Below are 26,346 nucleotides of genomic sequence, written 5' to 3' on the forward strand. Positions count from 1 at the left end.
TGACTCGAGTCCACACCTCTGATAGACAGTCACATCTTAAGTCAGCTAGGTAATGTCTGTTGTTTGTAATGTTTGGTAATGTCAATGGTTTAATAGTATATGTAGATAACATCATATTTGTACTTCACCTATGTTACCTGCTTTTATGACTACTGAGGGTCTGAACCTGCTGTAGTCGAACGGCAGATTTACCTTGGAATCCTGGCAGGCCGGGGTCGCCTTTGGCACCTGGCCCTCCAGGTAAACCTGGGAGACCGGGTGATCCTGGAGTTCCTTTCAGTCCGGGACTTCCTGGGAATCCTGGCTGCCCTGGTTCACCCTATGAGAGACATAAATAAGGTTAGATGTGAACCTAAATTTGCCCTTTGAAGTAGAAAATGTGTTGTAGTGGTTGTGTCCTGTACCTTGGGTCCGGATTGTCCGGGTGGTCCAACTCCAGCAGAGCCTGGTTCACCTTTGGATCCAGGGAAACCAGGTCCACCTGGCTGTCCTGGGGTTCCAGGCCGACCTGGCTGACCTGGTGTACCCTTCTGTCCTGATGGTCCTGTCACATCATCAAAGAAATCAGGCGTCATTTAGTCGCTTATGTCGACTAAAAGGCACACGTAATAGCCAACATCAAGACCGATGTTATCATGTTCGGTCAATTAGTAATTATGAGGTGTTGTTTTCACTAAAGGTAATTGGTAACTATGGCTACAAGATGAAGGAGAAAAAAAATAATGAAAAGCAAGGAAGTATTTCAATATTAAATCCTGATTTTGTCATAAGTCACCAAGAACTGGAAAACAAAGACTTGATAGATGTGACAGTCGAACCCACCTGGGAATCCCATTTCTCCCATGCTGCCTTTTGGTCCTGGACCTCCAGGAACACCAGGGCCTCCTGGGATGCCAGAATCACCCTTAGGACCTGCAGCACAATTGAAACATGTCAGAAATATAAAGTGTATATTTATGAACAGTGTGCTTTTGTGTATGTTTTTGGAGGTAAACCCATACCTGGTGGTCCGGGGAGTCCAGGGCGTCCGTCTGATCCTGGCAGCCCAGGGTCACCTGCGAGTCCAGGGATGCCTTTCTGACCTGGACCACCTGGTGCACCTGTAGAATACACACAAAAGACAAAAATATAATGTGTTATATTTTGTCATTAATCTTTCATATACTCTCATACTTTTCTGAGAAAAATAAGATCTTAAGACTGGAGACAAAATGAAAATCATTGTTGAGAGAAGTATTTCAGCTATACCTGGTATTCCAGGATCTCCTTTGGCTCCCTTTGTGACTGATGGTGGCTGGCTGGCTCCTGGGGGTCCTTGGACACCGGGGTCACCTCTCTCTCCTTTAGCACCGGGACCGCCTGGTGAACCGTCTCTGCCTGGGAATCCAGGTTCACCTGGATAGGAAAACATGGGAATCAGAGATATTTAGCACGGCCATCAGCAATGTCCTTTGTTTCTTAGGCGTCATTGCTCATTGTTGTTTTGTCTCTGCACTGCACTTTCTGTCAGTAAATGTTGTTATATCAACAACAGAAGTAACAAAATGAATCATGAATTATACCTTTTACCAGTGTTTACAGACACACTATTAATGCTGAACATAACTTAGGATGTACTGTATGTGATATCTGTATGCAAGAGTTATGCATGAGGTATGGAGTGTGTGTGTTTATGTGAATACCTTTAAGTCCAGTAGCACCAGGCCCACCTGGGCCTCCTGAACCTCCAGAGGGTCCTGGAGATCCCATGGAACCCATGTCTCCTTTCTGACCTGCAGCCAGTCAGACATGACAGAAGAGCAGAGAGAAGTTAGAGCAGAAAATATTTCTGTTTGTATTTTACACTAAATGTGTATCTAATGTTACTGCTGCACTGGATAGTAACATTTGAAGACCTCCTCATTTGTAATATTTTGCTAGTATTTAACAACTACAGCTCCCATACAGTCTATGGCTAAAGCTGCACTCATGCGAAGTGGGCAGTATAGGAAGAACACCAGTACCAAACCTCCCATTATCCAACTTTTAAGAGAAACTTTTCTGCTTAACAGTTTTGAACACTTTTGCAAACAGTTTCCATTGATGACTTCCTATATAGGTCTGTGTTACAAACCATCTGCTGCAGTTAGACGCAGGTGCAGATTAGATAATTGATGTTAGCGTTATATTTTACCTGGAAGTCCAGGCAGGCCATCCCGTCCAGGTCCTCCAGGAGGTCCTGGGGTACCGACTGGTCCTGGGGAACCTGGGAAACCAGGACTTCCTCTGTCTCCGGGCAGCCCTGGGATGTCTAGACCTGGAGGGCCAGGGTCTCCCTTCTCTCCGTTTGATCCAGGGAATCCTTTAACGACGATATCAAGTTTATATTGTTTAGATTTTTACTGAATGCTGTCTGGAATTTATTCACCTTGTGATGAAAAAATACAAAATACAATCCATCCACACAAAACACATGGATTCTTAATATCTCAAATGACACTTTTACTATGTATTTGAAAAAAAAAACCCATAATCATACATGGTCGCAAGTGACATGCGTGACCATTAAATGGCCATCAACCAGTACCAGTATTGGGTTACAATACCTTTCTCGCCTTGGCATCAGAACGTCACAGGTAAGGGAGTGGCGTGTTTCAAAGAGCAGAGGGCGGAGCGTTGGATTAAGCCGAAGATGAGATGAGGAGAACAGATTATAATGCATTAAATGCATTAAAACATCTATATGAAGCCGGTTTTTCGAACACTCTGAATATGCACTGAACGTGTCCAGCAGCAACCGACGCATGCTCAGAGTATTCGAAGATTTTATTGGATGTGGGTTAGTTAGTTGTTTTTGCGTACATTCAAAGGAAGGGTGGCGTGGGGTTAAAGGGGTGATGTGCCAAGAAGAGAGAAGAGGCTGGCGCAATTACTGGTGAACTGAAAACTCTTTGAGATTACGATTGGTGTGCTCACAAAGTAGGAGCCTTCAGTGACGTTTAAATGGTGAAGCCTGACGTGTGTTGCTCTGTGATGCAGAAGCTGTACAAACAAAGTGATACAGCCAAAAAAGGGGCGAGAGAGCTGTGACATTTTCGGTGGTGTCTTAAAAACAAAAGAAGCAAGAGGCGGGAAAAAGCGGAGAAAAGATGTAGATGTGAGGAGAAGTTCCCCACTTTTAGTCCCCCAGATCAAGGTATGGTTGCCATCCAGTAGTGTGGTAACCGTGATACATATTCAAACTCATTCAATCTGTACACACACCTTGATCACCCACCAAAAGGGTGACTGTGCATTTCAATCAACCAGACAAACCCTCAGTCAGGTGCTCGGGTGCTCTCGGTTGCTCAAATGGAAAGTGTGCGATATATAGTTTGAACCCCTGTACCCAAAAGACATCCAGACACCTTTACAACCTCAAAACATGGACAAGGAGTGGTCATGCACAGTCCTGGGTGACTAAAAAAGTAACAAGTATTTCGAAATAGTGAGCACGTAAAAACATGCACAAATACAGTACAAAATGAAAAACAGATCTTGCTACCAAAAACAAGCTCCTTCTAAACCTGATGTACGAGGTAATAGCTGTACTGTAGATGTGTTTCATTCAACACAGTGATAATGATGACTGATAGTCGGGCTTAATTTTGAGAATGCAGGAAATACAGCTTTATTTTTCTCACCTGGTGGTCCCATTGGGCCAGGTGGTCCTGGTGGACCAGGTGCCCCCAGTGAGCCGATGCTGGGGGATCCAGGTGGGCCACGAGCTCCAGGTATACCAGGTAAACCGGGGTCACCTGGACAGAGAGAGATGAGAAAGTCACTGTCAGTTTGGTTCACAATAGTACTCTATCACACTCACACAATTATCCATCGCAGAAAAAAACAGTGACAGAACTGCAGAATACCTTTCGGTCCTGGTGTGCCATCGAATCCAGATCGTCCAGGTGAACCAGGGCCACCAGGGAAACCAGGATCTCCCTTTGGTCCTGGGAACCCTTTACCTCCGGGTACTCCTGGTAAACCGGGGGGACCAGGAAGGCCAAAACCAGGCTCACCCTGTCACACACACACAGATGGAACAATACATTTCAGTCATTCAGACAGGCTACAGTATATAAGGTACTATGTGAAAACATGAATTTAAATGCAAATCTTGGACTTGAATCTTGATTTCAAATATAACATTTCCAATGCATCCACTCTGTAGTCTAACTAGTATAGTTAACTATGCTGTACTCATCAGAAGAGGACCTTGTTTACTATAGACTGGTTAGCATCTCCATGGAAATCAAAAATATCACAACATCCAGGTAAAGATTAGTGTAGACAGATCCAGAAGATCTTTTCTTTTCATGAAAAAAAAAACAAGTCTGGTTGTACCTTAATTGTATATATTTAGAGTTAAGAGTATCGTCCTACATTTAGTTCAGTTTCTAATGCAAAAGATTTCATAATATGAAAGGTTTTACAACCGTAATCTTAAACTTTAATTAAGTACTTTGTCAATCTATTAATCTATCAACCTACCTTTGATCCAGGAAATCCAGGCTGGCCAGGGAGTCCATCTACTCCTGGTCTGCCTGGTCCTGCAGGAGCTCCTGGCTGGCCGGGGATACCTGGGAATCCTGTGGGGAGAAAGAACAGAGGGTGAGGTTGGAGGAGGGAGGTAAAAATGTGATACAAGGTAGGTAAGCATGAGGAGAAGCCATAAGACGTACTTAATAGAGGATGTAAAAGTCAAGGAAGGAAGAGGAGGAAGATGGGAGAAAAAAGCTGCAAAGGTTAGCATGTCTTCACCTTTAGCTCCTGGGGGTCCTGGGAGTCCAATGCCAGGGAGTCCAGGTTCACCCTTCGATCCTGGTAAACCAGGGAAACCATTCTGTCCAGGCTGACCTGGGTTACCTGACAACAGAAAATTACAAACAAAAAGCCAATCAGACAGTAACACAGTAACATTGAGTGAGCAGTGCGTGATAAAAAAGTCCTTTACTGTAAAATAACACTTGTGTACCTGGAGAGCCGGGAAGTCCTGGTGAGCCATCCTGTCCTCTGGGTCCTGGTAAGCCTTTCTCTGCTACTGACAGACCTGGTTCACCTTTAGCTCCTGCATGGAGAGAGATGGTTGGATGGCGTCAGCGGGCAGATAAAAGACGGTGTGCCTGTACATTATTCATTCTAGTTTTTACTTATTTCCATCATGTCTCATCAATTATTATTATTGTTTTTATCCTATATTAGCAATAGGTATTTTATTCCTTTAATTTTCTTACCAGGTGCGCCGGAACCTCCGGGTCTTCCTGAAACGCCCTGGACACCTTTATCTCCTTTAGGCCCCTGAGGTCCAAAGCCAGGGGGTCCTGGAGGACCCCTGTCTCCTGGAATACCTGGGGAACCTGGCTCACCGGGGACCCCTCGTTCTCCTTTTACTTGCAGAGAGCCCTGTCGAACACATATTAGTTATGAATCATGGATGGGCCGATCAATCTAATAGATGGACAGACTGAGAGAAAGCCACCTACAGGAGCTCCTTTGGGCCCAGGAGATCCAGGCTGTCCATCGCGACCGGGTCGACCGTCCAGGCCGGGCAGACCAGGTGATCCAGGGAAGCCGGTGTCACCCTTCTCGCCCCTAACACCGTCAACTGTGATGGCATCGCCTCGGTCTCCCTTCTCTCCGGGGTATCCTGGAGAACCTTGTGGACCGGCGGGACCCTGGAAAAGAAACGAAGAAACGAAGATTAAGTTCAATGACCTCAATCAAACTCTGACTCCTGGTCAGGCATGGAAAATACCAGTTGATATCAGCGAGTATTTTAGAGCTCAAACAATGTCCTTATAGTGCTTAATTTATAGAAAAATCAAGATACAAAAACAAAATAATAGAGATATCATCCAAGACATCATCCAAAGTCCAAAACCCCCAGTTTACAATTTGTATGTCAGGTATATCTGTTAAAAGATGATATGTGTTGTTTATGGGAAAGTAAAAAGTACTCACAGGGGGTCCAATGCCACCAGGTGTTCCCGGAAATCCTCTGTCTCCTTTAATACCTTGGCCGCCAGGAGATCCTGATGGAGGAGAAGAAAGGAGTTACAAATACAGTAACAGTGACACAATAATGCACTATAGATTTACGTTGCTCAGAGTGAATGACAGATTGACAGTGACAAAGTACAAACTTTTATCAACATGCTTTCTTCCAAAGTTCTGTCTAATTTATATAATAAATGACCACACTGCTGAATCGCTTTACATTAAAGAGAAAAATAGTAAGAGCAAGGACAAAAATAATGAACTCCTCATGAGTAAAGGGCCGTCCACACTGAGAACAATAACTACAATGATGTGAGCACCCAAAGTAAGCATGGGTTGATATAAAAATATAATCATTATCATGATTATTTTGGCCAAAATACACAATATCACTACAATAATCATATAAATATACATATATAAACATAAATAAACACCTGCTCACTTGTCATACCTTCATCTTAAACCTGCACAAGCCCCAGTTAGAAGGTGTTAATGTCTCATACGGGAATCTGTTAAGTTATGTGTTCTTACCAGGAAATCCGGGTTGTCCTGGAGGTCCTGGTGGTCCTGGGATGGGATTGCTACCGCCAAAGCAGTTCACACAAGTATCGCCCTTGTCACCTGAAACAGCAACAGATCACTGAGGTCAGTGTTTTCTGTGTGGTGGTACTCACTATCTTAATTTTAATCCACTTTTTCATCTTTTTTATTATGACATTTTAGCTTAAACCTTACAGAACATGTCATTGTTTTCTTTTATATTTTATATATTTAAGCTGTTATACTGAACATTTAGCCATCATATACACAAATAATGGCTAGTCGTCTTCTTGCACTAGCATCTCTCACCTTTCTGGCCTGTCTCTCCTGGGTAACCCCTCTCTCCCTGCACGCCGGGACGTCCGGGCTCTCCGACGATGCAGTTTTGCCCTGCTGAGGAAAATCCTGGGGGTCCAGGGAGCCCAGGTGGACCCTGGGCACCAGGAGACCCTGAACGTCCTGGGGGACCTGGCAAAGAAAGCCCTGGAGTGCCGGAGTCTCCCTTTTGACCTCTCTCTCCTGGGAAACCTGGAGCTCCAGGCTGACCACCACCACCAGTAGCTGGAAGTCCTGGTGCTCCTGGAGGTCCTGTTAAACCTGAAGAAGACAAGAATTTGAATTTGTATATAAAATTAAGAGGAAACAGCAGACATCTCATTGACTCAGCCGGTAGTGCCACATAATCACTTACCATTAACATTAGCTTGTCAGCTAACCCTCCAAATTCAAAATAACCACACTAGCTTACAGTTACGTTAATCTGGTCAAGATAACTAGTCAACCTGCTACCCTTTCTAGAAAAACAAAACAAAAAGCACGGCCATGAAGGAATTCCGATGTTATATTCACAATATAATTAGACAAAGGTTGCTCATTGGCTGGTTAGCAATGTGGTTCTTTGGCATTTAGCATTAAACAACCTGATTGCAAATAATATATGAGTGTTTTATGTCTGTTTGTATTTACCTGCTGGTCCTCTGTCTCCTTTAAGTCCAGGTGATCCGGGGTACCCGGGGTCACCTTTAGGGCCAACCTGACTTCCTTTCTGTCCACCTAACACCTGGAGGGACAATCAGAAATAGATGTATTTCAGAATAAAAGTATGAACTCAACAGGCACAAATTGATTTGATGTTTTCATTAATAAATTTAATAAAGTAACAATAATGATTATTAATACATGTTAATTACTTTAATATATATAGGGAAGAAATTAAATCAAGATGAGAGAGGAAAATGTCGCCATCTAGAATGTAGTGCACTGAGCACATCTTTTCCAATTTGCAATTTTGTTCATTATTAGATACCAAAGGAAATGCTAGTAGTGGTCAAATAAATAAATATTATAAAAGACAAGAAAAGTTAGATGGAGAGCACTTTTTGTAACTTTTTAAACTTTTACTTTAGGGCTACAAACATTCATAGGACTGAAGCTGCCAGTACAGCTAGAGTCTTCTATTGTAACTGTGTTGCCTTGCTCAATAGCACTTGGGACAGTTCTTTTAGAACATCCTTAATACGGTTTCCCAAGCATGAATACAAATTTGCAAAACAGAATTGTAATGGGAAAAATATCTCCAGGACAATGTAGCAAACTATCTGCTGGCAGTGAGGTGCTGCTCCACAAAAAACTATAAGTGGATCCTAAGTTATTATTTTGTCAAATGAAAAAAATGTTATATACACACCACTCCCGGTGGGCCTGGATATCCAATGTCACCTTTAATTCCCTAAAAAGAGAGAAACAGGGGAAAGCTATGATAACAATTCATTACATCACCATATGACTTGTTATAATATAGTTTTAAAATTGATTAAAAAAGCTGGAGAAAACCTACTCTTTCTCCGTCCCTGCCGGGAGGACCTGGAAGGCCTGATTCTCCTTTGATTCCCTGAGCAAGGAAAAAGACATGTGAATCAGAGATTTAAAAAAAAAAAAAGGACTTGACAATTTTCGTTTTGGGAAACAATAAATGTTATGAAGTGTCTAGTTCTTTGGGAGAACTCACAGGGAAACCCAGAGAACCAGGGTCGCCATCTTTGCCTGGTTTGCCCTGTAAGATAGAAGAAAAACTGTGATCGGGAAGAAGTCCAGACAGAAATGTATGCTCTGTTTTTTAAATAGTGAAGTATTAATATGTGTAGCTGGCCTTATACCGCTGTCTTTGTGAGGACCAGTTTAGATACAAATGAGGATATGGAAAGTGCCCATCCTCAGTTCGTCAAAAGGCAGAATCAGATCAGCGTCCATTGCGGAGCTATTGGCAGCTATGGCATGACGGGATAGTTAACGCTAGGTGTGTGTGACGACGTGTGGGAGAAGTGACTGACCAATCGCGGCTACTAAAGTGGTTAGCATAGATGCTGCTAAATTGAGTAATTGAGTTACATCAGAACTGGAGAGTATTTCTTCAGTGAAAGAAGAGCAAAGAATGGCACTGAAGGCTTTGTTAGATGGAAAATAAGTTTTTGGTCTTGGTAAGAGTTTGACTACATTTATTTGTTGTTCGCCCATGATACACAGAGATCGACAGATGATTCATCCGATCACCTCGCCTGTAGCTTTAGTACATGCCCTTTTTCGAGTTTCTTACAATTAGTTAAGCTGTAGGAAAGGGTTACAAATGACACACAAAGTGATGGTTTAAGTTGAAGTTAGGAAAAATATTATTTCAATGAAGGTCCTAACAATAAGTACATTTATGTATCAGTTTATGTGTGAACTTTACTTACTCGTTTGCCTGGTTCTCCTGGTTCTCCTTTGTCTCCTTTCGGGCCACCTGAGGGACCCTACAATGACAACAAAACACACGTCAACAACACAAATGGTTTTTCTTTGTACAGTAGCGCATTTTGCCTACAGGTTCTTTTTACAAAGTTAAAGTTTACAGGTGGGTGCAGATACTTACAGGAGGTCCTGGATAGCCTGGATCACCTCTGGGACCTGGAAGACCGGGGTCACCCTACAGACAAAACACAGATAAGAAAGTTCAAAGCTTCAACCTAACAATTAAAAAAAAGCCCTTCAATGATGGATGTCTGAGCTTTACTGGTTGCTAATGGTTGCTCTTTTAGTAATCAGGGACCTTACCATCTTATCTATTAGAATGCACTGGGTACAAAATGTTTAAAACCACAACATAAAGAAATATGAACACAGGGATGCACCAAATCTATAAAGTGATTATGAGACATGTACAATGGTACAACTAATTCCTGTACTGTTTTTAGGCTTTCTAGCCATTTATAGCCTTTAATATCTTTCTTTAAATTGAGATTTTTGCAGGGATATACATTGACAGCCTCCCAATACTCACTAAAGTGAAAATATAAGCAAAACAAAGTAAAGAAATATCTCAAGTGTCTGTGAATATACAAAGATAATCTGCTGCCATCAAGTGGCTGGAGAGAAAGTTGCAGTATCGAGCAGTTCATACACGAGTCCATTTTTAAATTTGCACGTACATGAATTATTATATTATTATATATATAGTTATTTTACATTTGTTTTTCTTTCAGTTCAGCTTCAGTTGGAGCCAATTTGATGTCAATTCCGTCACAACTATTTAACATAGCTTTTATTACGCAAGATCTGCGTAACTCTCAGGTTTGTAGTTTTACCTTGTCTCCTCTCTGAATCTCTGTCTCAGGTGGTCTCTTCTGTTCTCCCACTTGTCCCGGAGGACCAGGAGGTCCTGGCAAACCTGGATCACCCTGTGTTCACACACACAGATACACACCAGATTAGATTAAGGGTTATTCTTTAAGCTTTTTTATAGTGGGAGATGATGACAATAATCAATTACAATTTTCACTGCTAACGCAATAAATACCTTCTCTCCTTTGGGTCCTTGGAAGTTCAATCCCATGTTTCCCTGTTGGAGGAAGCAAAGAAACATTAAATGACCGAACAACAAGCACTCAGTTTCAGGATACTTAATTGTCAACGGGATAATAAAATGACAAATGCACGATCATTTCATCTTTGCTGTTTGTTTTGATGAAAAAAAACAACAAAATCCAACCAATTCTCTAAAGATTTGTCAGCATTTGAACGCACCTTTGGTCCAGGAGGACCGGGAGGACCTGGACGACCCTGGAAAAAAACACCAGAAAAACAATATTGTTGGACTATACTTAACGTCATTCAACTTCCAGCAATGGAAATAGACATAAAATACAAATTGTCCACGGTGATATGATGTTTTGGTTTTTGGAGCTTATTTACCTCGTAACCTCTGGGTCCTGGAGGGCCCAGTGGACCTTGCAAACCGGGGGGTCCCTGAGAGCCCTGTGACCATGAACACACGTATAAAAATGTTATACACACAAACATAGAGTTTTTATCCTGTTTATATTGAATTTGTCATATCAGTTTTTACACAAACAAGATATAAATTCATATATATTCACATATCGAGTGATATTGAGACATTAGATGTTAAAATATGTACTCATGTCATGATGTATTTATGTATGTATTTGTAATATTTCAATATATAAATGATCAAATCAAAATTTGTGCGTCAGTCTATCTACACAACCCTTCAATATACAGCTTTCTGCTCTCTGTTTCCCCTTTTTTATGGCTTTAAGTTTGGAATAATCCTCTTTTTTCACTCTGTCTGACTCACATATCTGTATCAGTTTGGTCCAGCTCTTCAGTAACCTGATGCTATATGATGAATGTGAAATATTCAAACCCAAAATGTTATTATAGCATCATCATTCCATCAACGGTATTAGGAATAGGAATATTTTGATCATTTTACAAACATTTCCCCTAAAATTCACCCTGATTTATTTGGTATCATTGGAAACTTTGCCACTAGATCTCCACTGGTACTTAAAACAAAAGTTTGCAAGTTTTAACAAGTTAAAATGCACAAAAACTCACAGGAACTCCTGGCAGCCCGGGCAATCCCACTGATCCTTTCTCTCCAAAACGGTTGGTGGAGATCACATCACCTGGGTCTCCCTACAGAGGAGAAACCACAGGAAACTGAAATGTCAGTGGTTTGTGAACAAGAGGCAAAGAAGCATCTGTTGTTCCTTTGAGGTTTGTTATTTCAAAATATCAGACACTGTTGAGAATGGTCCCACAATTAAACAGCACCATCTTGTGGCAAAACATAAAAATACAAGTGGAAAGTTTTATATTATAGGAAAGGCTTCAAGTCATAGAAACGTCTACTCAAATCAAACAAAATGAGCAGCTTGTATCTGTTTGTTGTGTTTTCAAAGCTCACTTTTACTGAACATTTGTAAAAGTTGCAAAGTTTTAAAGATGAAACACTTTCTTGACCCTAATAGGGTGTAGGATGTAAATCAATCTAATACTAAGCCTTGAAAAAAGAATAAGAGTGTTTGGTGAATTACTGTTGCTAATGCTACTGTTGAACAGCCAAGAGAATGATTAGGTAACATACCTTTTATTGTATGCTTGCTTTTAAATGAAAATCATACATACAACAAGAATGTGTGCTACCTTTTATATATTTGGTGTTCATCCTAGGTTCAACACTGGAATAATAATACACTTTTTTATTATTTTATTTGAACATTTCTTGCACTTTTTACTTACTCAACTACTCAAATCAATTAAATTATATTCATATTAATATTTTGTTCTTTTGACATGTGATGCACCCACACAAGTGTTTTAAAGTTGGGTGAAGCTACGATGGGAAATATATAAAACTCTTTGCACCAATAAGAATGATAAAAGTAACAAAACAGTCAAATGAAGATGAATGCACTAATCCTTGACAACACACTCACCTTTGGTCCTGGCAGACCAGGTGGACCCTAGAAAAGAGAAATAAAGGAGGAGGAGAGAAAGAAGGCAAATGTTAAAGGAGAACAGTGATTATTGTGTTCTGTCAGTCTGATAATAACAAACAGACTTCCTCTTTTCACTGCTGCAAACTCACCGGCCTTCCCTGCTGTCCGACGATTCCTGAACTTCCCGGTAAACCCCTTTCACCCTGGAGAGAAGAGCAAGCATGAAGCACATTAGTTTGAGAAAAAGTACTCAGGAAAAATGTAATACGTGGACATTGAGTTAAGATTTCTTGGGCAAAAACCACAAAATGTTTATGTCATGGCATTAGAGAGGCTCTTTCAAGCTGAGAATAATACAAATCTGGAAATAAATACTCAAAATCTAACATTTCTACAGATATTCAAAGCTGGGCACGAATTAGCTTTAGTGTAAGAATATTGCTAAGTATTATCCTACAATACATCAAAAGCATCTTAATTTCTTGTTTTATTTTTGCGGAAGTACTGTCTTTTCAGATTTATCTAATTAGTGTTTAAATTATTGTCAGTTCATTCAGTTACAAAACTTTAGTTGAGTTTGTTCCAAATGCCTTTTTATTAATTTACACAATACTTTTCATTGGATACCTTTGTCCCGTTGCAACCCGGCACTCCTCTCGGGCCTGGAGGTCCATCCTGTCCGGGCAGACCCTGGGAAACAGGAAGTAAACAGGAAGTTACATCACACATGCTACCTGGGTTTTTTGCAAAGTAAGAGTGGGAAGTTTTAGATAATGGGAAAACTCACTGGAAGTCCAGGCGTTCCTGGAAATCCTGGCAATCCAGAAGGCCCCTGCGAGGAGGAAAATAATAAATATCAGTAAATAAAGAAGATGTGAAACCCACAAGATTCAGCTCACTGACTGAATATGGACATCTGCTGGTTAGAAAGGGGTACTACAACCTGAAATCCTTAGACACCCTGGGACAATTCATCCTCATGAATCAACAGGGGAAAATTACCCAAACTTAAATTCAACTTTTACTAAACCTGTCTGAAGTGAGGAGAAAAACCAATATATTAATGTAAACCTGATTTAAAGAGAGTTTTTTTCTCAGTGTGAGAATAATTTGAAGAGTTAACTGCAAAAAAAGAGAGAGAAAGAACAATGGATATACTTACTCTTATTCCTTTTGGACCAATCAGTCCTTGAAGTCCATCACTACCCTGAGAGGAAGAACATTTAAGACATTATTAAACTGGATCAGATTCAACTGTTGTGTACTGAAAGACTGCACCAAGACACCTCAGATCCTCAGTTTTGTTTACTTGTTCTCTGCTTTTAAAGGGGAGGCACACTTCATGCAAAAATGTGTTTATACTCAGGAAATGTTTCAAATTAAACCTAATCCTGATTATAAAAGCGTAGACGTGCAATTTCTACCTGAATACCTACAGGAAGTAGCCCTAAAATACAGTTCTCATCTCAACTAGAAATAGAACCAAATGTGTCCTCCATGCCCAACCTGAAGTGAGGTCTCAGTCAAAACCTGGACTGTTATTAAATTTAAACCAAACGTCATTCAAATGGACCCCAAACCCACCTTCTCTCCTCTGGGTCCGATCGGCCCTTCAGGTCCGGGGAATCCTGGGACTCCTGGCTGTCCGGTGAGACCTGGGAAACCCCGCTCACCCTGCGCACAGTGACGCAGATACAGAACTTAATACATTACTTATTTACTTACTTTTTTCCCCCCCGATCACACTCACACACATATTGACACACGCAAACAAACACATACAAATACACAGCCATTAACATACACAACTATACACTAAATTATATTCCTTTAACACCCTTTATTCAGCATTTATAAGCAGAGTATTAACTTTTAATAATTGCTTTGTCGACACCTATTACTCTTCCTGTGGCTGCTGACAGATCATAAATGACAATAGAGTAAAACAGTTGTTAGAATATAAAATGTGTCTTTATAGGAGACGTTATATTTGCTGAAATATACATAATAAGAACAACATGTCCTAATATAATGTAATAATTAAATGGGGGTTAAGATAGCCTTTATCTTTATGCCATCATCATATTTCACGAATAAAAAAATATTGTATCTGCTGTTATTTCAGTGCAAAATTATCATGCATAAACCTTTTTAAAGGGTCCTGCAGCATTCGTCTGTGTGTTTCCCCGTAATGACCTCTGTACATCATGCAGTGGGTCGTGTGTTTTTGCCTACCTTGGCTCCTTTCACTCCACTGCAGTCACATTTGGATCCCGCACACCCATGGCAAGCCTGTTGGGAGACAAGAAAAAGAGAGATGAGGATGTTTTAAATGCTTTTGATTTTTTGTATATATATCAGTGTACAAAAGAACAGCGTAGAGGTTCAAATAGTAGAACTTATTCAAGTAGTAGTACAGACACAAAAAAAGAAAGCAGAATAAGGGATTCAACTTCATACTCGAGTAAAAGTAAAAAAGTACAGGCTCTGAAATGTACTCAGAGTATAAAAGTAAAATGTAATCTCTGAAGAACATTTTCTACCAATTTCTGTGCAAAGAGTCAAATAGAATCGACATCGATCTTGATTTTGGGAAGGCGTGCAATGATGCAAAATAATAATCATACAAATTGAAAATTCCCCCTCAAATGCATTAAAAACTAAAGTAACAAGCCTGCTTTGAAACTGTAGGGAGTAAAAAGTACAGATTTTTGGGTAAAAATGTAGGAAGTAAAAGTATAAATATGTCATGTTATTTGCATGTTTCTGCTTGCAATTTTCTTTAATATTATGTTTCAGTCAAAGTGGATTTATTCAACAGCGCCACTAGAGGGCGCTCCATCACTACACCACTGCAGCACTGCCTGCTGCAGGCAGCCTGAAAGGTCTGTGGATGTCCCTGCAGGTTTGTCTGACGATGAGATGACAATGCAAGGTCAGCGAGGAGCAAGAAAACAACCAGCTGATCCAAAAAAAAAAAAGCTTTTATCAAACTTTATCTCCCAAAAAGCCTTCACTTTTCTCAACAGGAAGTGCCTTTCGGGGGTGCAGAGAGTGGGAAAAGTTGCGGAGAAGAGGGTTAAAGGAAAGCCGAGAAGGGAGGCAGGGATGGGAGTGGGAGTGCCAAGCTGTTGATTAACTTTTCCCATGCTTGTTGACACAGCGAATGCCAGACGGGCATCGATTGCACGCATGCCAGGCAGCCAGGTTGTGAGAAACACGGAGAGGCAGAGAGTGCACGAGAGAGGACAGACAAGTCAGCATTCTTCGGTGTCTGCGAAACCTTTTTGTGTGTCCGTGTTTGTGTTGATGGTTTTCATTCTGTTATCGTTTTATTGGTCAGTGCAGACAGTAAGGCTGTGACTACTTCTCTGTGTAGATTCATCTATGTACCCTGATTAATTGATTCATTGTTTAGTGTAAAAACTCAAAGTTGTTGAATTTACAGTGATATAAAAACAGCTCAGTAGAGGCAAGTGAAGGACTGAATGGGTCAGATTGAAGACTGTGAAACTGGAGGCACATGTTTTGGAGCCTCAGCCCAGTGATTCCCACAGTGAGATCACTGAAGGGAGGTTATATGTTTGGTGACAACACACTGTCTCCCACACTGACCCCCCTCCCCCCAAACAGTTTTACCTCATCGGCACAGAGTTCAAAACAACCAGTGATGGAGGAAATCCTCCAGATGCTGTACTTAAAGCTACTACAAGGAGTTTTTAACTGGTTATAAAACGGTCTCAATTTAACACTGCTGCCTCTGTATGACCTACATAAGCAAACAAGACTATAATCTCGAAGATTTGCTGTTTCTATGTAGTTATTGTTAACGCCTATCACTGGGTCGGATTCCCCTTGAAATCAATAATACAAGGCAGAAGGAACGCTACCGCTTTTGTCCACAGGGGGCGCCAGAATCAACAGAAAATGAAAGTTCCTTGTTGCTACTTGAAGTAAAAATAGTAATACTGCAATATAGAAATACTTACTACTTAAATGTTATTTGTATGATTACATTTGTAGCTAGAGCTGGTTTAAACTACATTTTGTTCTATTTTGTAGTTTAACCTACAAAAATGCATCGTATTTTATAAACTCTCTTTCTCTCTCTAATGTAGCTTGATAACTAGTAAAAAGTACAATATTTCCCTCTGAAATATAGTCGAGTAGAAGTATACGAGTAAGTATAAGAGATGGAAACATGTAAAAACAGCTGTTCACATCTGTATTCAACAGTGTGAACCTTCTGTGCAAAGCTTTAACATAAAATATTCTTCAGCCAGAACTCACGTGTGTGTTTGTCTGTATTAAGTTACTATACATGCCTGAGTGTGTGTATGTGTGTGTTTCAACACTTTGTGGATACAATATCAGGTTTCCTGCAAGGCCTCTCACAAGCAACATTATAACACGGTCTCTGACAAAGGTCAACATCTGACCGTGTGCAGTGTGAATATTACAATATAGAAGTTGCCTCTCAGTGTGCATCAATAATAAAACCTGTAATATTACAAACACTTTGAAATTCAAGGTTGCTGCACATAAAAATGAAATCACTCATTACAATTAAATATATTTGGGTTTCAGTTAGTCGAACAATTAATGTTAATATCTAATAGTTTAGCCAATAATCTGTCTCTTTAACAGCAGCCTTAATCCACTTATATCAAATTCTGTTACTATTAGTTTTCATTTTAGTTCTTATTTTTCTTTCTAGCCAATATATTTTTGTAATCATACATGTTTAATATGTTTTTATGTTCCGCAAAGTAATCTAAACAGTTTATTTCCACATGTGGCCTGTGTTTGTACACATGCAGATAGATAGTGCATGTATACATTACATTCCCGAGTGTGTGTACAGGATGTGTCCGCAGTTATAAAACAGGTGTTAACCACAGACTGACAGACTGTTGAAACCACACAGATCTATGCCCTGATGCCTACGAGCCACATCGCTATGCAGCTCCGTGCCTAAAGTGAGGCACCATTCGCAGCCAGGGTTGAGGGTTTGATTCCCAGCGAGAGTATAATGCACGCACACGTCAAAGTCAGGAGTTTTGGATTAAAAGATACGCAGAACGTCGCATGTTGGCAGTAAACATAAAATGCGTGCAAACCGTTATCTGGACTGGAGCGTAGACGGGTTACCAACACACACACTGCCTGAATACATTTGCACATGGGTAGTCAAGTGTGTGTGTGTGTTTGTGTGGAGGTGTTTTTACAAGCCCTGAATCTCCAGATTAGTCTCTGGTCTGCTTCAGCTCAATGCAGTCTGCTCTCCCACGCCCAGGCCTGCAGCTCACACTCTTTTCACCTCCATCTCTCTCTCTCTTTCTCTTCATCCATCTGTTTTCCTGTCGTCTATACACTGACCCCGCTCCCCTCCACATGTGTTCATCCAGAAAATCACGGCGGAGCTCACTTTTGCTCTAATAAGGCTTTCAAACATTCATAGATGCTCAGTCTGACAGTCTGGTTTAAGTGGAGATTTCCACTTAAACCAGCTGCAGCTGTGTGCTGTCAGAGCCGCACTGTGCCAACTTTATGGAAACTCACACACTCTTAGGGGTGGTCATATGAGGAAATTTTGTTTTTTGAAAACACTGCATAGATTTGCACCAGTTGCTAGAGAGCAGTGTTGTGAACTAAGGGCTATGTTGGATGTTACAGGGATTGAATAGAGCTTTGATTCTCCACCCGACGTGACCCGCTGGGTTCAGGCCCAAAACTGCTGCCGTCGGTCGGGTTTGTGTCAGGCTCGGACAGAATTACATCTATGTAATACTTTAGAAATAATGCATGCAAATGTAATGAATGGATGTTTTCTGTTGTTTGATAATAATTTGCACTAAATTATATGCAAAATCTAGTTTACTTTTTAACTATTTAAATTATTTAATTATGTATTAATTTTAAGCAAGAATTTGGGTTAGGGTTGGGCCCAACATTGCCTCCGTGGTTCAGGGTCAGGTCAGGCCTGATCAAAGCTCTAGGACTGATAAATGCAGATCCAACTGTTCTGGTTACATAAAGAATGAATTAATTTTTTTAAACTCAGATTTTATGCGTGTGGTGGTGTACTCCTAAACAGTTTTCCTAAAATTTGTTTTGTTTTAAAAATCGCTAACTATATCGCCTCCCTTACAAGAAAGTACCAACCACCTCCCTTCATGTATTGTGCCAAAACAAACAGCATCAATGAATGAAATCAAGCAGGAAATAACGTTCTTAAACTGTATCCATTACACATCACGTCTAAGCAAAACCTCTCGGTGTGCTGAACAGCTGATGTGTCAGCAGATTAATCTCTCTATTGTGTGATCTAATAAAGGCATTTTCTTTATTCATATTCCTGTTAGTCATCTCACAACCTCTCAGATACAGCTTGTGAACCCTTGTGGGGGTCCTGACCCCCAGTTTGGGAACCATTGTCATAACATATATGAGAACCAGACCTAGGGTCACCACTTTATTACATTATGTGGCCATTATTACTTTATTAGGTGGAAAAGATGAAATAATTGCACACTAAATAATGGTATAATCTATATTATTACATCACCAATCTATTTTATGACATTATTAATGTATTATATTGACAGTACCAATGTCATATTGAAGGTGTAATTAATGCATAATTTGGCAGTTTATTACATGTTTGGATAATATGAAGCAATCTTATATTATCTAGTCATATTAGCTGCAGGCTGAGGTGCACTAGTGTTTGATTTACTACAAATCTGTTGCCCTTTGTGATAAAATAAAAGACTGAACAGAGCCTAAATCAGCCTAAATAAAGAATCTCTCTCTCTCTCCATGCTGTTCACTCCCTCTCTCTACCCTCTCGTTTACCCCCATAGCACTGACGGGGCATGTAATCCACTTAGAAAGGTCAGTGAGCTGCAGATATTTGCCCCACTCTCTCTGTCTGCCTCTCTTTTAGCTCTCTATATCATTTCCTTCACTTTCTCTTCACCTCCGCCCCAGTTTTTTTCGTCACGCCAACCCCGCGATCCGACCTGACGGGAGGTAAAACCCGGGCTGGTTCTCTGGGGCCTGCCCGCTAAGCACCACTGGAGGTCCGTATAGGACAGGTAATCTCAGTCATGACTGCACAGGAACAGCTCTGATAATGGGGCTGAATGTTTAACATATAGGCCTGCAACTTGAGCAAAATTGCCCTCGTTTATCTTCTTTGAGAAGATATTTTTGATCACTCAACTTCAACTAAAGGAGATTTAAGCTAAATAAGACTTGACTTGTTAACTTGCGGGTGGTAGCTAGCACGCAAAGAAATATCATAGTAGGAAGTGTTCGAATGTTAGCTAGAAAAGAATGTGGTTGAGGTCTAATTGAACTTTTTATTTCTACCTATATTCTCTTCTTCCTGATCGAACAAGTGAGACCAACAGTCCTACAGCTTCCGTACGACGTTGCCTTACTCCCACTTTTGATGGAACTGACCTGATTTTAAAGACTTGATTTAAATCTGTCTCGTAACTAGACCACATATTCCGTGTACATATGAATACATTACTAAGCTTAAGACGCTAAACTAACTCCCACTTCACTGTTACTTTAAAGAGCCGTCAGAGAGTTTCTTGTGAGGGGCGGCCATTTTGCACCAACATTAAGACATTTATGATATCAAGAAATAAACCACAATCTATCCGCATACACTGTGTATGTAGGCTACTTCCTATTATTAAGTATATAATAAGTGTGTAGGCCTGTTTAAACTGTAGCTTGTGAGAGACTGCAGACAGCAAATTAGCTCCAAGCTAACTTTTAAACAATTTTTAGCATATTTAATATTGTAAACTTTCCAGACTAAATACTAAAACAATATAGCTTACAGCACTACCACATACTGTATCTAGTGGTTTTGAAAGACCTGATGGCCTATATTTCTGACATGCTAATACATACTAAATGCTACCTCCAGCTACACATGAAAAGTAAAACTCTGGAAACCGCTGACCAAAGCAGATACAGATAAAGCCGGTTGGGAGAAAATGGGTAAAAAAAATAAATAAATAAGGCAAATAAGTATCTTAGGCGTTGACTTTTATGTAAAGGTGTGTACAGAGTGATGGAGAGGTGACTCAGGTGAGGGTGGGTGAGGTGAGGTGAGGAGAGGGAGGAGGAAGAGGGGGGCCAAGCGGAAGGCACGCACCCGGGGATTAGACTGGCGAGACTGGAATTCCCCCGCTCATCAAAGACTGATGATTAGACACCTATACACACTGCCCTGCCCTGGACCCACACACACACAAAGACACACACATATGCAGCATGCATACAGTAGATAGACAAATACTCATAAACAGTACACACAGCTGCAAAGACAGAAAAAATAAGAGTGTATTTATCCCTTTTGAACATCATTAATACGCAAATACACACACGTGAGCTTGTGAAACCCCCTGATTTGACCACAACTAATAACTTCTGCTTTTCAACAGTGATCTCAGCTCAGCAGCCAGTAACCGCAATCTGAAACTAAAGCCAACGTGTTCACACCAGCTCCAACGTGACTGACACACACACAGAAGCATGTCGGTCAGGTATATTTGCAGGATACGCTTTTCATTGAATGTGTTGCACCTCAAAATCAGATTTCACCTGTCCTGGTTTTCCTGATCTAGAATCTGGGCCATAACAAACTAGAACTACCACCAAAGAAGTAGAGATGTTCAGATACCATTTCTTTCGAAGAACTGAACTGAACTTTGCGTATCAGCCGATACCGATGTACCAGTCTGATACATGAGCATTGAAAAATAGACACTACTAAGCCTGTATGATTGTGATCATTGTTGTATGGCCTGACTCAGGTTAAATGCTTTATCAGAGTCAGAGTAGAGTGCTCACAGTCTGCTCTGAAACAGTAACCCTAACCCCTAACCCAGACCCCTAACCCTAACCCTAAACAGGACACTGGTGGAAAGTAGCTGGGTCCCATTTCTGAGCTAATAAATGAAGCACAGATGCATGTACTCTCTGATACCGAAATACTGCATTTCAGGCAGCATCGGAAGAGAGAAAGAGAATGAGGCGTTGCTAGGCTAAAAATGCAAATGTAAATTGAGTTATTGATAGAAAATCAGCATTAAGTTGGTTTCCCATTTGATTTTAGATCGACATATGGGCTTGTTTAGTCCACATTTTATAAGTATTACAATCCTTAGCAGCTTCTAATCTGGTGCCCTTTTGTTTACATCTGAGTTGCCCCTTTAATGATGGAAATATGGAAGATTTTGGAATACTAATATTTTCTTTCTTGGTGGCTTTATACTTTAAATATTAAAGAAGCTAGTACAGGATTATTGTAATGGTATCAATGGCTCAGCTCTGTGTGTGTGTGTTCTACTTCATGGGTTGAATATCTGTGTGTTTAAAGTGTGTTTATCCTGTTCTGGAGAGCGGCGCTGCAGGCTCCGAGCTGCTGCGTCAAACCGCTGATCCCTTTCATCGCGGCTGGACTTTGACTACTTCAAGGTGCTGACGCCCCAAGAGCGACGACCAAACCAAATATTTTCACTTCGACAAAAATCCAACCATGTGTGTTTTGACTGACCGGCTCTTTGGAAGAGGAAGACCCCCCGACTGGAGGACCCCGTGTGTCACACTCACACACATGCCATCGTGCCACAGTGCCGGTCCAGGAATTCCATTGATATTCCCGGGAATTCTCTTTCTTCTCTATGCAATTTTCTTTCCTCTCTTCTCTTTTCATTTGGTCTAATGAATGTTGACCCCTGTGACCTCCCACTGAGAGATACCTGCAGGGAGGGCACTTTGAGGCACCGGGCAGCAGCTGACCACCATCTCTGTACCCCAGTAGTAAAGAAAGTATTCACATTTTTTTTGCTTAAGTCAAACTACTAATGCCACACTGTAAAAATATTATATATGTAAATAAAATTATTAAAAAATATGAAAGTATAATCAGGAACATGTATTTTAAGTATTCAAAGTAAAAGTACTTAATGCAGAAAAATCTCCCCTGTGACTGTTATATGCTATTATATATTATCATTAGATTATTATTACTCATTAATAATGTAAAAACAACTGTTGTAGTTGGTTGAGGTGGAGCGCATTTTGAACTATTTTGTATAGGACTGCAACTAATTAACAAAAGTATGCATCAAGTTTAATTTTCAATCTTTAAAATCAATACATAAATGATATCATTATTAATTTATGATTATATTATATATTACAAGACTTTTGATCCCCTGGGAAACATATAAAGTAAAATGTAGTGTAATAAAATCATTTAAATTAGCACCACATTTACCAGCTGCAATATTACATTCATGTACTCATCAATAATATGAAATGGGTCATTCATTTATATTTACTTTTCGTACATTAAAGGGAGAGTTTAAAGCGTTTATATTGCTCTCTCCAAAGTCAACATCTTTCAAAAAAAGAAGTGATTTTACCTCACAGCACGCAAGAGTTGCTGGTCTAACGTAAGTCACATATTAACTAAAATTAATCAACTGAGGCAGCAGTGGAGACTTTGAAGAGAGCATAGATCAATATAAACACTTCAGTTTCCCAGCGAGGCAAAGTGGTAAAAATATTCGAAATATAGTGTTCAATCTTTAGGTGACTAAATAAGTTTTTTTTGTCTGTATCTTCAAACTGGGGGCGTGCACACTGCTGTCTACTTCAGATAATACACTGACCACGGACACAACCCTACTTCAAAAACCTGAATCTTAACCTTTGCTAATACTTTTGTACTTTTACTCAAAGGACCAGCGTGTAGGATTTAGTGGCATCTAGTGGTGAAGTTGCAGATTGCAACTAACTTTCAAGTGTGTAGGAGAAACTACGGTGGCCCTATTTACAGCCAGTGTTTGGTTTGTCTGTTCTGGGCCACTGTAGAAACATGGCGGTACAACATGGTGGCCTCCAACGAAGGTGAGCGGTGCTATCCTTTCTGCCAATAGATCCTCCTAAATGTTACACACTGGACCTTTAACAACAACAAATATATCATTAATTATGCTGATTAGCAATTAGAGGTTAATTTCCATGTTCGTATTCATCCGCCACGACAACTGAGCATCCACCGATGAAGGATGAACTAATCCAGTAAGTGGACCTTGTGGAAACAAGGATTTGTCAATGGTCAATAATCAATAAATAAACCTTGAAACTAAATTACAGGCACTCTGAATAGATGTATGTCGGGGGAAATCAATATAAAACAATTCATAATTTGGTGCATGCTTATAGACGCTCTTCATACATGAAACACAGAGGAAGTGAGGTAGTAAAACATTCATACATACTGCACAGTTTAAGGCCTCGTTGTCATCACCTTGTATCAGCCATAGGCCGTTAAACTGTCGGTATAGATGATGTATAATCACAACAAAAACACACAGAAGCAGAAAACAGCTGAGCAGCTGGTCTGTCAGAGCTCTACTTGACCTCTTTTAACCTGTGGGTCACCAGTTGAGGGGTTAGAGGGCGAAGGTCATGCTTTTAGCACAAGTGGCTGAGACGTACGAAAGAATGCTATTTTCACACCTTCATGCACAAAAGGTGGAGAGAGAAATCATGGAATAACTGCCTAAAAGGCACATAATTTTTCAGTTCCTTTCTTACAAGCACAGGCCCATAAACATACTCACTCATACATAGAAAGAAACACAAAGAGTACAGTACAATATATGATACAGCAGCGGAATAAAGCCACGACAGCTGGAAGGAATACTTGTAAGGAGCCCGTCAAAGAGGACGTGAAAGCACGTTACACATGAGAGCACTGCAGGGAGTCTGGAGCAGCACCACGCTTGGCATGCGCCTCCGCACACATCTGCAGAGCAGCTCCCGACACACACTGCTTCAATTAAACATCAATGGACTTCAGGAAGCCCTCTCGTGCTACAGTCAAAGTACGCCTATTAAACACTCACTCATGCACATACACACACATACTCACAGAGCTTCCCCCCACCTGGCTGCGCCCTGCTTTCATTCTGCAAACACTTCTAAACACACCGTATGACTCTCGCATGTTGCGTGACTTACTACAGAGAGAACTGAATTTGTTCCAGTAGGAGGGGTAGTGATGGAGAGGGTGCTCTTTAAATCATTTGTTTGGAAAAGCATGAGCATCAGTCTGCAGCATGGTTTACCTGTCATACATTGGCAGGTATTATATGGCATTGTTAGCGATTCATTCACAGGGGAAGAAAAAAGCTGAGCAGGAGACTCACCCCCCCTCCGGCGTTTTCACTGCAGGTGTGTATCCGCCCTCCTTTCCACCTGCGTTAACCTGCTCTCTCAGCCATCTGACTGTGCTTGGATTGAGAGAAATGGTGGGAATTCAACCAAGACTTGATACAAATCTAATCATCTAAAGCTGGCGGGTAAACATGAATTGTGAAGAGAAAAAGGCAACGTAACCTGAGATATACGCGATACTTGACACTGAAACTCTTGAACGTATACGTCATTTCAAGTAACTTTACATGTAGTTACAATTGCTACTTCTTTTCCCTCTTGTTCTCATTTTGTTTAAGTTACAATCCTTAATCGACTTCTTTGGCCACTAGGGGGCAGCACAACAAGGTGTACAGCGTCGACATGGATTAACGTTATAAAGTTGTCATTTTGGGAACACGTTTATAACCCGAATATGTAATCAGTGCAATTCCGTGAATAAACTGTAAAAAAATAGACTTAAAGCATAAAAATAGACTTTGAAGCGTAAGAATACTTGTCTTTTAGTCGTTTTGTTATGCTGCAAGTCTATTTTCTTCTGTTTTACGTGTCACCACAGTGACTGGGCTGCCAAAACACAAGTGACCCACACTCAATACTGTGCCTGAACGCCACGCTCCTTTTAGCTCTGTTTTGTTCTTTACCAACTCCTGAGGAAAGTATCTGCTCCACAGTGTTCACCAGGTAGTGTACGGTGCAGTTTTAGAGCTGGAAACAGCTGCCTTGTGCTGTTAGAAATGATGCTGAGGAAATACAGTGAAAATTAACCAAAACATTAAAACCAAAACAATGAGCTGAAAGAAGCTAAATTACTCCGCAGAGCTGAGGGGAACAGCAAAACCGTCAAACACTGGTTCTATATAAAGCCTTTCGTATTACGCGGCCACTGTAGTCTCACCTACAAGCTTGAAATGGGAAAGTGAGGCGAGGGGCTGCAATCTGCAACTTCACCACNNCCTACACACTGGTTCTTTAATGTCTTGTGTAAATGCGCAGCTCACCTCTCCGCGGTTGCAGGGATACGCCCCGGAGTATTTGGAGGTGCAGGTGGCGCCGTCCTGACCCGGGCCCGCCTTTCCCTCCTCCAGGCCGAAGGCGGCGCTGCAGTTGCCGGCGTAGTACTGCAGCATCTTCCACGTCCTCCCAAAGTCCTGCGACCGCTCCAGGGTCATGGCAGCAGGCCTCGGCGAGCGAAACACTATGATGAGATGCGTGAAGTAGAACTCCGCCTCCAGGTCCAGCTGCACCGTCTCAGACTCCACCCCCTCAGCTGACTGCCACCAGGTGTTGGGGTGGCGGAAGGAGGAGTCGGACATGGCCCCGGCAAGGTGGGACAGGAGGGGAAGACCGGCGTTGCATTTGGCGCACTTGGCGGCGCTGCAGGCCAGGTTGGCGTTGGGGTCGGAGTAGGAGCAGTAGAGCTCGGTGCCGTTGTTGCCACACACGGTCTGCGTCAGGACCCGGCGGCCCAGGGCTAAGTTACCCATGCGAGGGTTGCAGGCCCGGCTCTCACAGCGAGGGGCCACACCTGCACGAAACACTTCCACCGACAGACCTGAAGGGATGGACAAGGGAGGGGAGAGAAAGAGTTGACACATGAACTAGGCAAATATGGGCTGAGGTGACATAGCAGCTTTCTAGAGAAAACGAGAAAAAAAGAGGGAGGTGTGGGTGTCAGGTGGATAGGGTGAGGCGTGGCAGTCTATACTATACTTACCTCAACTTAAAGGGTCAGTTCACCCAA

General features: G+C 41.2%; 1 protein-coding gene across 1 annotated transcript in view; it reads right to left on the reverse strand.

Moving 5' to 3' along the window:
* The window catches only part of col4a5 (collagen, type IV, alpha 5 (Alport syndrome)), a 49,561-nt gene that overhangs the window by 9,344 nt on the left and 13,871 nt on the right, over positions 1-26,346 (reverse strand). Inside the window, exons 2-36 of the mRNA XM_035675810.1 lie at positions 14,577-14,633; positions 13,926-14,015; positions 13,504-13,548; positions 13,129-13,173; positions 12,969-13,031; positions 12,491-12,544; positions 12,339-12,365; positions 11,455-11,535; positions 10,786-10,848; positions 10,618-10,653; positions 10,391-10,432; positions 10,179-10,271; positions 9,467-9,520; positions 9,291-9,347; positions 8,567-8,611; positions 8,396-8,449; positions 8,246-8,287; positions 7,525-7,618; positions 6,868-7,155; positions 6,550-6,639; positions 5,980-6,050; positions 5,502-5,693; positions 5,253-5,421; positions 4,994-5,086; positions 4,780-4,884; positions 4,510-4,607; positions 3,888-4,038; positions 3,663-3,776; positions 2,174-2,341; positions 1,683-1,772; positions 1,249-1,395; positions 1,002-1,100; positions 823-912; positions 405-544; positions 193-319 (exon numbers count right to left, since the gene is read on the reverse strand). Coding sequence (XP_035531703.1) covers positions 193-319; positions 405-544; positions 823-912; positions 1,002-1,100; positions 1,249-1,395; positions 1,683-1,772; positions 2,174-2,341; positions 3,663-3,776; positions 3,888-4,038; positions 4,510-4,607; positions 4,780-4,884; positions 4,994-5,086; positions 5,253-5,421; positions 5,502-5,693; positions 5,980-6,050; positions 6,550-6,639; positions 6,868-7,155; positions 7,525-7,618; positions 8,246-8,287; positions 8,396-8,449; positions 8,567-8,611; positions 9,291-9,347; positions 9,467-9,520; positions 10,179-10,271; positions 10,391-10,432; positions 10,618-10,653; positions 10,786-10,848; positions 11,455-11,535; positions 12,339-12,365; positions 12,491-12,544; positions 12,969-13,031; positions 13,129-13,173; positions 13,504-13,548; positions 13,926-14,015; positions 14,577-14,633 — 3,274 coding nt within the window. The remainder of the gene's footprint in view (positions 1-192; positions 320-404; positions 545-822; positions 913-1,001; positions 1,101-1,248; positions 1,396-1,682; positions 1,773-2,173; positions 2,342-3,662; positions 3,777-3,887; positions 4,039-4,509; positions 4,608-4,779; positions 4,885-4,993; positions 5,087-5,252; positions 5,422-5,501; positions 5,694-5,979; positions 6,051-6,549; positions 6,640-6,867; positions 7,156-7,524; positions 7,619-8,245; positions 8,288-8,395; positions 8,450-8,566; positions 8,612-9,290; positions 9,348-9,466; positions 9,521-10,178; positions 10,272-10,390; positions 10,433-10,617; positions 10,654-10,785; positions 10,849-11,454; positions 11,536-12,338; positions 12,366-12,490; positions 12,545-12,968; positions 13,032-13,128; positions 13,174-13,503; positions 13,549-13,925; positions 14,016-14,576; positions 14,634-26,346) is intronic.

The sequence above is a fragment of the Morone saxatilis genome, unplaced genomic scaffold (assembly GCF_004916995.1).
Source record: "Morone saxatilis isolate NCDOM2014 unplaced genomic scaffold, NCSU_SB_2.0 Contig4, whole genome shotgun sequence".
NCBI classification, from domain to species: domain Eukaryota; kingdom Metazoa; phylum Chordata; class Actinopteri; family Moronidae; genus Morone; species Morone saxatilis.